The 12,347-nt window shown below is 49.4% G+C and overlaps 1 protein-coding gene across 1 annotated transcript in view; it reads right to left on the bottom strand.

Moving 5' to 3' along the window:
- Positions 1-12,347, bottom strand: part of LOC140430797 (mixed lineage kinase domain-like protein) — a 99,072-nt gene that overhangs the window by 58,727 nt on the left and 27,998 nt on the right. The window contains exon 2 of the mRNA XM_072518496.1: positions 1,471-1,920. Within this exon, the coding sequence (XP_072374597.1) occupies positions 1,471-1,912 (442 nt within the window). The 5' untranslated portion in view covers positions 1,913-1,920. The remainder of the gene's footprint in view (positions 1-1,470; positions 1,921-12,347) is intronic.

Raw genomic sequence — 12,347 nt, forward strand, 5'->3', positions numbered from 1 at the left:
AAGCTGCCTTTCCTGCAGAGTATGGTCGAGGATCGCGCCCTTTACAATTGGTTTACTGAAGAAAGTATACCAATCGAATGTTGTGTCAATAATTGTTCATTTCTGTTAACATACACTTTAAAAAAGTGTATATGAGAAAAGGTTAAGAATTGACTTTGCTGACTTGGAACAAATGCTGGAGAGAAAGGAAATCTCAAAAATTTAAATCGGTGGATACAAGTCATCAACAGCTGATCATTTAATGAAAATAAATGCCTGTGCAAAGACATTGTAAAGGGTCATGGAGGAAGGTTGTCTCACAATGTAGATCTCAATGTAAAGATTTGAAGTTCTTTGATTTAATTTATTTCAAAGTTTTGGTTGAGCTCATTAACTAATTTTTATTTAAAAAAGACGGGGGTCATTATTTTTCTATTAATTGTATGTAGGTGGTGGACATTAACTGGTGATTTCATTCACTATAAATGCACACAGAATGAAACTATGGTTATTGGGTTCGGAGGTTTATACAGAATGTGCCACTCTGTAAATAAATATAAAAATGTGTTAAGATTGGCTCCAGTTCTATCCTTCTGACTTTCTGGAATATAACAATTAGTTTCTGAGTTTCAGGAGTAACAGCTCTGAATTGCTCCTCCAATAGTAGATTTGGAACTCATCTCTCAATGCAAGAGCAACATGTGAAATCAGCCATTCTGTACCAGAACTATTCAAGTCAAATAACTAAACCTAGCAGTGAAATATAACAGTGATTCGGAATGTAGTGGACAGTCAGACCGGGAGTGTGTTTCTTCAAGACTTCAGGTGCCAAGTTCATTATCATTTTAAATTGAAGGAGTTGATGAGGGATGACTGTGAGATTGAAATCAATCAGAGAAGGCTAGGCTGAATGCATCAAGATTGCGGTTTTCCTCCATGTTAGTAAGTACAGGGGCAGCATACCTGCTCCTCACACCAATAAACACAATCTCCTTTTCTTTGCTATATTAGACAGCTGTAAGTCTGAACGTTCTCCCTGTGTCTGATTAGGTTTCCTCCGGGTGCTCCGGTTTCCTCCCACACGTCCCGAAAGATGTGCTGCTAGGTCATTTGGACTTTCTGAATTCTCCCTCCATGTACCCGAACAGGCGTCGGAATGTGGCGACGAGGGAATTTTCACAATAACTTCATTGCAGTGTTAATATAAGCCTACTTGTGACAATAAGGATTCTTATTATTATTAAATGCAAGAATGAACTCTGAAGAGTCATACGAACTTGAAACGTTAACAAAACACAGACCTGACCTGCCAGACTTGTTGAGTCTTTCCAGCATTTTCAGTTTTTACTTATTATTATAGCTGTAAATGTATTTGGATGCAATCATTCTGAACGTTTCCTAGAATGTATATTTTTTCTAAAATGCCCCCTAATAACCTTGGGTATCAAATCAAAGACAAAATGAGCAAATTAAAAAAGGCCATCCACATACCTTCTTCTAAAATCTTTGCCACCCTGTCCAGATCTCTCTCATCTTCCTCTATGTCTTGTTTATCTTCTCTCTTCCTCGTTTCTCCCTTAAATATACTTGCCAGTTCAGTTTGCAAGGCCAGACCCAGGGCCAAAGCAACATCATTTAGTCGTTCATTGAGATGACTGAAGTCTTCCTTGATTTCATAAGCCTTGAAGACTTTGGCGAATCTACACTTATTGGTGAAAGACTCAATAAAATCTTTTGCGTTCTCCAGAATCCCCAACATCTCCTTCAGAGCCTTTGCCACAGTCAGCTCTTCATTCTTGATGGTCTCCACAGGTTTCAAGAGGCATTCGATCCGAGCTTTCAGGCGCCGACATCGCTTGTGGTTCACTTTTACCTCATTGCAGAGCGAGTAAATATCCTTAGCCACATTAAAAATCTTTTCAACGTATTCCATACTGGTATCTGCAATGACAGAAGATCATTATCACTAGGAGTGTACTCAACATTAGAAGTATGCTACTGAATAACACGGGATGGCTGGGCATGATGATGCATTACCCCTAGGTCAATCATGAATCAGTGGCTGAAGACTGGCCAAAAACATAGAGAACATCGTTTAATAAAGTGACACTTATTGGAGTTGGCCCATTCTTCAGATTACACACCCCAATGGAGACAAGGGCGGGGATTTGTCAGTGAAAGAAAGATGGAAATGTATGTGTTCTTTGAAAAGCTACTGGTTACCATCTTTGTATTAATAGACACACTAATGGAACAAAACACATTGCTTGCAACTTTTTTCTTCAACTCCAACTTCCATTATTACAGAAGTATAGAATCTCACAGCACAGGAAGAGACCATTATGCTTCATGCCAGCAGAGAATTACCATAAAATATAAGTCAGCATGCATAGCCCTGCTCAAGATCGTGGACGGGAGTCTCCATTCGCCAACGCCGATTTTGGAATCGGCGATCGGGCGGAGAATCCCTTTTGATGCTGAAATCGAGGCGGTGCCTGTTTGACGCAGGTTTCATATGTTCCTCTCCCTCCCGAAACGGCGTCATCGCAGCGATGGGCCGAGTTCCCGACGGGGCAGTTCACTTGTTTTCTCAGCCGTGTCGGAACCCGGTGTGGCGGCTGCGGACTGTGTCACTACTGCTGGCCGGGGGTGCTTCCGCGAGGGCAGAGGGGACTGGTGGGGGGTGGCCAGGGGGCACTATCTAGCAGATCGGGTCCGTGCACGGCCGGCGCCATGTTTCACGGCGCGACCGCTGCAGGTTGTCGCCGTCCACATGCGCGGGCACGGACCTGGCCATTCTCCGCCCGTTTATTTCATGGAGGCTGTGAGTTTACATGGCGCGGCTGCTAGCCCCTCACAGGTCCCAGCGTCGGTGAGGGGGCGCCGCCGATTTGTTCCACGTAAAACGCCACAGATCCTCCGCACTTAGCCTCAGAATCGGAGAATCTGGGGGCAGTATGTGGCGCAGTGGTCAGCACTGGGGCTGAGGACCCGGGTTCGAATCCCGGCCCTGGGTCACTGTCCGTGTGGAGTTTGCACATTCTCCCCATGTCTGCGTGGGTTTCACCCCCACCACCCAAAGATGTGCAGGGTAGGTGGATTGGCCACGCTAAATTGCCCCTCAATTGGAGAAAAAATAATTGGGTACTCTAAATTTTTTTTTTTTTAAAAATCGGAGAATCTGGCCCCATGTCCGTGGCAGTTTCCAAGGTGATTTATTGGTTAATTACTAGATGTGGTGTGATACTAAGCCAAATATCAAGGAGAATAATCAACCAAGGCTCCCATTGCTGATGGATGCCAACTGTTTGGTCACTGGAGGTTTGCCTACGGACAAGGCAGGACTGCCAATTCTCACATCTAACTGACAGACTGCCTGAACTCATTCATGATGGAATGTTAAGATCGCAGGGTGGAACCCAGCTTGATGGATCCTAACTTTTATTTTGTTATTAAGTAACGTGGAGGGTGGTTAACTGAACACAGTCACAGGAGTCAGCTGACAAATCTTTAACAAAAGAATAAAACATGAAAAGTTGAATTATATCATACAACTCTTTCATCCCAACTACATTGTTACCAAAATATACAGATTCACAGGGATAAAACATGTTACAAAATCTATCTTCTACTTGAATGTTATCAGTAAGTGCACAGTTCATGTAAACCAGCAGCGACCTGTGGTCAGACACACCAAATTCTGAAACCAAGTGGTAGATGCCACCCAAACACCTTCTATGGATTTCTCAGCAACTTCCCCTTGGCACTTGTCACACTGTGAGCCAATGGATCTCACTGGAACTCTGTCTTTCACTCGGGGATTTCCGATTTCCACTCTCAAAGAACTCTTGGAATTTTCTCCCAAACAGCACTTTCCTTTGGGTGCCTTCACCAAACATCCACCTTTAGGGTTTCAACCTCTCATTCTGATGTTTCTGGATCATCACATGCATTCATGTTTCATTTTCCACACCCTCTCTGATACCTAGCCATACCAACAGAATACCACTGCTTCTCATGCCCGGAGTAAGGAGTTGCCAACCTTTGGTCGTCTCCTTAGTGCGTTTTGTAAGCCAACATTATTCCAGGTCTGCACCTTGCAACCCTGTTTTTTAACTTGGCGCCTCTGTTCCTCACTCTTAACTTTACTTAGCAGGACCTTTTTCCAGATTCTTGTTCCTTCTCTTTGCCTAGGTCTTCTTGGGGCTTCCGTCTGTCCCTCACTCTGGTTTTGGGACCTTTCTATTCTTTATTTTGGGACTTGCATTCTGCCCCTTTGCATTGCCCTGCTTCTCCAGCAGTTTCTGTGGAATGCTGTTCCCAACTGAACTGGAAATGCTTTTTACTGCCTCAGTGAGTCCCTTGTTGCTACACAATAGCATAGTTTTCCCCACTTAAGGGTTGCAAAACATGGACTTCCAGTGATGGGGATGTGCTGAGCAGTCACGCATCAGGTGGCTCTCCTCCAGAATACAGTAAATTCAGCACTTTTGGCCAAATTTAGCCTGAAAATTCAGACTTATTCAACTTCTAAATAGAAAAGGCAGATAAGAGGAGCAATATCCCAGCAACCAGCAGCTCAAGAGGTCGCAGGGAAGCCAGAAGCAGTGGAAAAGGGCAGGAACAACGAGCGAGCGAGTCGGCAGACCCAAAGGCGAGGGGTCCCCGATCACCCCCGAGAAAGGGAGACCGACTACCTGGACAACGCACCACCCCCCCACCCCCCAACCTGGAGAGGGATGGAACACATTCCTTACCAAGGAATTGACTGCGATGATGGAAGAGATCAAGGTGGAAATCCAGGTGGCAGTAAAGGTGGTGGTGGCGGAAACGCTGGTCGTTATGCAGACGATGCTCGATGGAATGGGGAAGAAGCTGGAGACTCAGGGAAAGACAATCCAGGAGCTCGAAAAGGCATCCAACCATAGTGTCAGGATCGTCGCTCTGGACGCAGAGATAAAAAGGCTGGTGGTGACCCAAGGGCGCCTGAAGGGAAGGTCGAGGACCAAGAGAACCAGTCCTGGGCAGCAGAATATTTGAATAGTGGGCTCGCCAGAGGGGATCGAGGGCAGAGACCCGACTGACTACATGGCCCAGATACTGGGCAACTTGGTTGGAAGGAACAGCTTCCCCAAGCAACCGGAGATCGACTGGGCCCACAGGTCACTCGGACCGAAGCCCAAGGCAGGGGAGCAGCCAAGGACGATAGGTTACACAGGTACCAGGACCAGGAGAGGATCCTGCGTCGGGCTCAGCAGACCAGAGTGAGAAGTTGGGAAGGACACAGAATCCGGGTGTACCAAGACATTTGGCAAAGCGCAGTGCCGGGTTTAACCGCATGAAGTCGGCCTCGTACAAGAACAGTATAACATTTAGGATGTTATTCCCAGCCAGACTCTGGATGCCATCCCAGAATAAAGAACATTATTTCACCACGCCTGCAGAGGTGGACGAGTTCATGCGGGCGAATGGCTCAGGCAAAAGGCAAACAAAGCAGCGGAAGACAAAGGGAGAGAAAAGGAAACACAAACTTACGGACATGGACAATTTTTGAGCGGGACAGTACTGCCTCGCTTTGAACAAGAGCACCACTCACAGGAAGGGGCGAGAGAAGCAGAATGCAGGAAGGGGTGAATAGGAGACAGAGAGGACTGTAACTGATCGGGAATAAGGAGGGGGAAAGATCAACGCCGGGAAGGGGCACCGCACTAATGGTGCTAGCTCTAGGAGGTATAAAAGAGAGGGAGACGGCGGCACATCTCCCAGCGGGGAGGGAGCGCCTGGCGCAGGGGTGGGGGTGGAAACACAGGGATAGGGGGCGGGGGAATGGTAGGAAGGGAGATAGAGGGGGTGAACATAATGAAATGAAATGAAAATCGCTTATTGTCACAAGTAGGCTTCAAATGAAGTTACTGTGAAAAGCCCCTAGTCGCCACATTCTGGCGCCTGTTCGGGGAGGCTGGTACGGGAATCGAACCGTGCTGCTGGCCTGCTTTTAAAAGCCAGCAATTTAGCCCAGTGTGCTAAACCAGCCTTAATGATGAGGAAAGGAAGAATTTGAAACTGGCTTCAGCAGGTCAGGTTCGGGTTGATAGAAGAAGATGGCACCTAAGCAGCCACCTTTGAGGTTCTCTAAACAATCGGAAACCCCGGAGGGCAGGGGCTCATCCACGTGGCATACACACAGTTTGTGGCCATGTTGGGTGGTCCCTGGACAAAGGGAAACCCAGGAACTTAGGGGTATGGCCTCATGGCAAGAATGGCGACCGCGGCAAATAATATATATATATATATATAGATATACACAGAGGGTGGGGTAAAGTTAAAGTGGGGGATTAGGAATTAGATGATGGTTAACTAATTGTATTTGCTGCCAGCATTGTAAGGACAAAAGGGTGCAGCTGTATGGAAAATCAAATCCACTTGTCAGGAAACTTTGACTGTCAGGAATTAGTGTTTTGGGCTGTGAACTGACAGTGTGAGGGTGTCCTCTCGGTATGTTATTGTCATGGTAATTGTAGGCTTCATTCTAACCAGCTGTGCCTCGTTTGCCACAATAGGCAGTCTGATTTGCAACATTTCCCTTCATTGACTAGACAACTGTGCCAAAGAAATCTGCAGATCTACACATCAGTGCCACTGATTGGACCCAAGCTCTTCATCCTTCAGAAGCGCTGGACTCAAGCATTGAATTCCAATGCTCATTCATAGAATTTACAGTGCAGAACGAGGCCATATGGCCCATCGAGTCTGCTCTGGCCCTTTGAAAGAGCACCCCATTAAGCCCACACTTCGAACCTATCTCCGTAACCCAGTAACCCCACCCAATCTTTTTGAACACTAAGGGCAATTTAGCATGACCAGTCCACCTAACCTGCACATCTTTGGACTGTGGAAGGAAACCGGAGCACCCGGAGGAAACCCACAGACATGGGGAGAACGTGCAGACTCCACACAGTGACCCAAGCCGGGAATCGAACCTGGGACCCTGGAGCTGTGAAGCAACTGTTCTAACCACGGTGCTACCATGCTGCCCTAACATTAGCAGCAATTCAAGCTTTAACATTGCACAGATTTCACTGATGTGTACCCCAATTCAAAGCTTCATGGTGAAGTCTATTTTCACACCCTGCTCCAGGTCAAGGTGGAGGGGCATCATTGAGGTGCCCGTGAGTATGCAGACTCTTGCCACTTAACAGCCCTGTCACTTAACGCAAGGTTAAGGGAGGGGTGTTTGGCCAGGGAAAAGGTACTAATGAGACTCTCGAGGGTCCAGGTGCCTCATCGTGTTGGAGTTGGGAGGGACAACTGTGGGAAATTGCCAGTGTGAGAGGGAGGGTGTGAGGCCTAGTGTAGAGGCACTCACTGAGGGGGGAATGCATGGGTGGGAGTCCCAGAGGCATGGAGGGTTAAGGGTCAGGGCTCTGTCAGGTATATTGAGCACTCACCTTTGATTTCTCTTCGCATTGCATGATTCTGGAGAATCACGGAGCCTGTCGAGTTGGCTGTTCTACTCCTAGCGATCGTGCAGCAGTGGCGTGCCGCTGCATGTGGCCAGGAGCAACACCCTGCAAAGGAGGAGGAGGCCGGGTCCATAGATGTTCCGGGAACAGCACCAAAGATAGCAGAGCCCTGTAGGAGACACTACCGGCAAAAGTTCTTCTGACAGATGTTGGAGCTTCGTTGTCGGAGAAGACTGCATCTGTCCCGAGGGATGGTGGATCATCTTTGCCATGTCCTGCAAGAGCTGGCACCACATGAAATGGGAGGACACCCATTGCCTGTGGCCCTTAAAGTTCCACCAATTCTATGCAGGCAGCTTGTTTCAGGGCAGTACTAGTGATCTGTTTGGCAACTCCCAATCAGCCGCACATAAATGCATTCAGGAGGTGACAGATGTGCTTTATGTGAGGGCCCACGTGTATATAAACTTGGACTCGGGCCAGGTGAGCCAGGACACCAGGGCCATGGACTTCACCTGCTTAACAGGCATGCCCCAGCTACAGGGTGTGCGATGTGCATAATGCAGATGTGTGCCCATTTCCGGTGGAGCGTCCATGACAGGTATATCTTGAGCTGCTTGCAGATCCCTGCCATTTTTGAGGTAGGACTGCTGAAGATGCGGTTCTGATGCGGCGGCGGTGGTGGTGGAATTTACATGCTTCAAGTGGACGAATTGGAAAACACACGAGAATTTTAAAATGCGTTGTTGCCTAACCTCTTTCAGATCAGTCTTCTCTTTTTGCAATTCAAAATTCCACCCTTAAACATCTCCACTTTAAAAAAATATATCTTTATTTGGTTTTCAACATTTTGTACACAAAAAAAAATAATGCAAAACAATAAGAACACTCCGCCAACTGACACCCCACTCAAAGAAAATTCCCTCCCATCCCTACATCACCCCCCTCCCCTTAGCAGCTGAGGTAACCAACTCTTTAAAGTATAGAATAAACAGATCCCATCTCTTGTGGATCCGTCAACCCCCCCCCCACAAAAGGCAAGCTTTTTAAAAATAGAATATTTTATTAAGGCATTTATAAAACAACAAATAAGAGCAAAAGCAAACTTGTACAGCATAATAAATAACCAACACCACCCCTGCCCTTCCCCTCCTCCCATCCTGCCTTCCCCTTTTTAACCCCTTTATCCACAACACCCCCCCCCCCCCTCCGCCTCTGCTGACACCTCAATCCTCCTCAAAAAACATAAAATATACAGTGCAGAAGGAGGCCATTCGGCCCATCGAGTCTGCACCGACCCACTTAAGCCCTCACTTCCACACTATCCCCATAACCCAATAACCCCTCCTAATCTTTTTGATCACGAAGGGCAATTTATCATGGCCAATCCACCTAACGTCTTTGGACTGCGTGAGGAAACCGGAGAACCCGGAGGAAGCCCACGCAGAAGTCGATGAACTGCTTCCAACTCCGGGCAAACCCATCAACCGACCCTCTCAAGACGAACTTAATCTTTTCCAACCTCAGGAATTCCGGCAGATCGCTCACCCACACCCTCGCTTTCGGTGGCTCTGAGTCCCTTCACCCAAGCAAAATTGGTCTCTGGGCTGTCAGGGAGGCAAAGGCCAGGACATCAGCCTCTCTTGCCCTCTGAACTTCCGGGTCTTCCGACATCCCAAATCGTTACCTATGGACTCGGGACCACCTTTACTCCCAACGCCTCGGACATTACGTCCGCAAACCCCTGCCAGAACCCCGTCAGTTTCGGCCATGCCCAAAACATGTGAAGACGGTTCGAGGCCTCCTCGTACACCGCCCACACCTGTCCTCTACTCCCTCAAAGACCCTACTCACCTGGCCACCGTCATGTGTGCCCTGTGGGCTACTTTAAACTGAATAAGGTTGAGACTTGCACACGGCGAGGACGCATTCACCCTCCACAGGGCCTCCTCTCACATCCCGGCCTCCACCATTCCCCCATAGCTACTCCTCCCATTGCCGCTTAACAGCTCCTATCGGGGCTCCCTCCAAGTCCATCAGCACCTTATAAACCTCGGACATCTTCCCCTCCCCTGCCCCCTCCCTCAACAGAAATGTATCCTCCAGCCCCAGGGGCGGCAACCCGGAAAAGGACAGCACCTGCCTCCTCACAAAGTCCCAGACCTGTAAGTATCTAAACCCATTCCCGCTAGACAGCACATATTCCTCCACCAGGTCCTCCAAGTTCGCAATGCTGCCCCCTACGAACAGGTCCCCAAACTACTCAATCCCCGTCCCGAAACCTCGCATCTAGCACCGCCCCCCCCCCCCCCCCCCCCCCCAACACCGCAGTGCAAACCTATGGTTGTCACAAATTGGTGCATACACCGAGGCACCCTCCAATCTCAGATGCTGCCTCCACGGTCCCCATACTCTCAAGGCCGACACCACCACTGGGCTCATGCAGTACCTGACCGGTGAGAACAGCAGAGGCGTCGTCAACAATGCCCCTAAACTCGTTCCGCTACAAGAAGCCGCCTCCATCCGCTCCAATACTGACCCCTCCCCCACTACCCATTTCCTAACCATAGCAATGTTAGCCGCCCAGTAATAATTCCTTGTCTTCGGCAACGCCAGCAGCCCCTCCTCGCCCCATTCCAAAAACACCCTCTTGACCTGCGGGGTCTTCCCGGCCCACACAAACCCCGCAATCAACCCTTTGACCTTTTTTAAAAAATGACTTTGGGACGAAGATCGGGAAGTTCTGAAATACAAACAAGAACCTTGGCAGCACCATCATCTCCATTGTCTGCACCCGTCCTGCCAATGACAATGGCAGCGCATCCACCTCTTAAAATTCCCCTTCATCTGCTCCACCAACCGAGCCAAATTTAACTTGTGCAGCAGCGCCCAACCCCACTTGGATGCCCAAGTACCTGAAACTCGCACCTGCCACCTTGAACGGCAACTCCCCAAACTCCTCTCCTGCCCTCTAACCTCAATCGGGAACACCTTGCTCATTCCAAGTTCAGCTTGTATCCGGAAAACCGGCCAAAGTCCTCCAAAATCCCCATAATTCTGCCGATGGCCCACAATAGGTTCGAAATATGTAGCAGCAGGTCATTGCATACAGCAACACCCTGTGCTCACCCCCGCCCCACACAAAATCCCTTTCCAACCCCTTGACGCTCTAAGCGCCATTGCCAATGGTTCTATCGACAAGACAAAAAGTAATGAGAGAGCAGGAACCCCTCCCTTGTCCCTCGGTGCAACCTGAAATCTCCCGAGCTCACCCGGTTCATCCGCACGTTTGCTACCGCCGCCTTATACAGCAACCGGACCCAATCCACAAACCCTCCCCGAATGCAAACCGTCCCAACACCTCCCACAGATATTCACACTCTTCCTGCCTGCATTGCCTCATACATACTCTCCATCACCTCCGTCAACCCAATGGGGGCCCCAGCCCCTCCACCAGGTCCTCATCCACCTTGGGAAACTCCAGCCCATCCAGGAACTGCCGCATCTTCCCCCCCACCCCCCACCCCCAAGCTGGGGGCTCTGACTCATACAGCTTACAATACAATAACTCCTCGAACACCCTATTCATCCCCACTGAGTCCGCCCTTCCCGCCCTGTCCTTCACTTTTCCAATCTCACCGAGAATCGGGAGAATCGGGCCTGTGGAATTGTCTAAATACAAGTATTTTTATTTCTATGTAGGGTCAAATGAGAGGAGAGGGAGTGTATCGACTGAGGCTTGCTTCAGTCACAAATTCTAAGCATAACACAGACTGCATGGCATTGTTTGATAATTCAGCTCTTACTAGAACAGGTAACACAATCCCTAACTTTATATCAGCAGGAATTAATCCCAAATGCATGCTTTGCAGTCAGTGAGACAATTGGGGTACAAGCTCGAGCTGTTATCAAGCTATCAAGATTCCTGACTATATGACAGCTGTAAAGGGCTCTATTATGATCGCTCTCTGGAAAGGTACCAATTGGCATAATGATCGACATCAGAAACTCTCTTTGCATCTTCTTTCTATAGCTCAGAAAGGGACTCTAACGTAAACAGGTTGAAATTTTTGGAGCACGTCCATGACCCTCCCTTTATTTGTGATGCTAATCTTGCCAACAATGTTGTTCATATGCCTGACACCAGACTCCCTAAGCAAGCAAAGGAAGTTCTACTCTTAATATGGTCGCAGGAGGAGGTTCCTTAGAAGAAAGCAGAAACGCTTTCGCAATTTCCTCAAAACTGCTCTGAAGAGGTCAAACATGCCTGATGACTCATGGGAGATCTTCACTTGTGATTGAGGAAAATGGTGAAGGCTCATTAGGGAAGACACCAAACACTTTGAGAGAGTTTGTTAGGGATATGTAGAGAAGAGTTCAAGGCATTGGAAAAAGCGCACCATCCTCCAAACATCCTGGGCGGGATTCTCCGACCCCCCGCCGGATCGGAGAATCCCCAGGGGTCCGCATGAATCTCGCCCGGCATTTCCGATGCCGGCTGCCGTATTCCCGGCGCCGGTTTTCGGGCGGGGGTGGGGATCACGCCACGCTGGTCGGAGGCCGTTGGCAGCGGCCCCCCCGGCAATTCTCAGGGCCCCGATGGGCCGAGCGGCCGTCGGTTTCTGGCCAGTCCCGCCGGCGTGGATTGGACTTGGTCCCACACGGCGGGACCTGCTGGTAAGCCGGGGAGGGCGGGGGGATCCGGCCCCGGGGGGGGGGGGGGGGGGGGGGGGGGCCACGGTGCCCTGGCCCGCGATCAGGGCTCACCGATCTGCGGGTGGGCCTGTGCCATGGGGGCACTCCTTCCTTCTGCGCCGGCCTCTGTAGGGGTCCATCATGGCCGGCGAGGAGAATACACCCCCCCCCCGCGCATGGGTTAGAATACGCCGGCCGGTCTGCGCAAGC

This window comes from Scyliorhinus torazame, chromosome 10, assembly GCF_047496885.1.
Source record: "Scyliorhinus torazame isolate Kashiwa2021f chromosome 10, sScyTor2.1, whole genome shotgun sequence".
NCBI classification, from domain to species: Eukaryota; Metazoa; Chordata; class Chondrichthyes; order Carcharhiniformes; family Scyliorhinidae; genus Scyliorhinus; species Scyliorhinus torazame.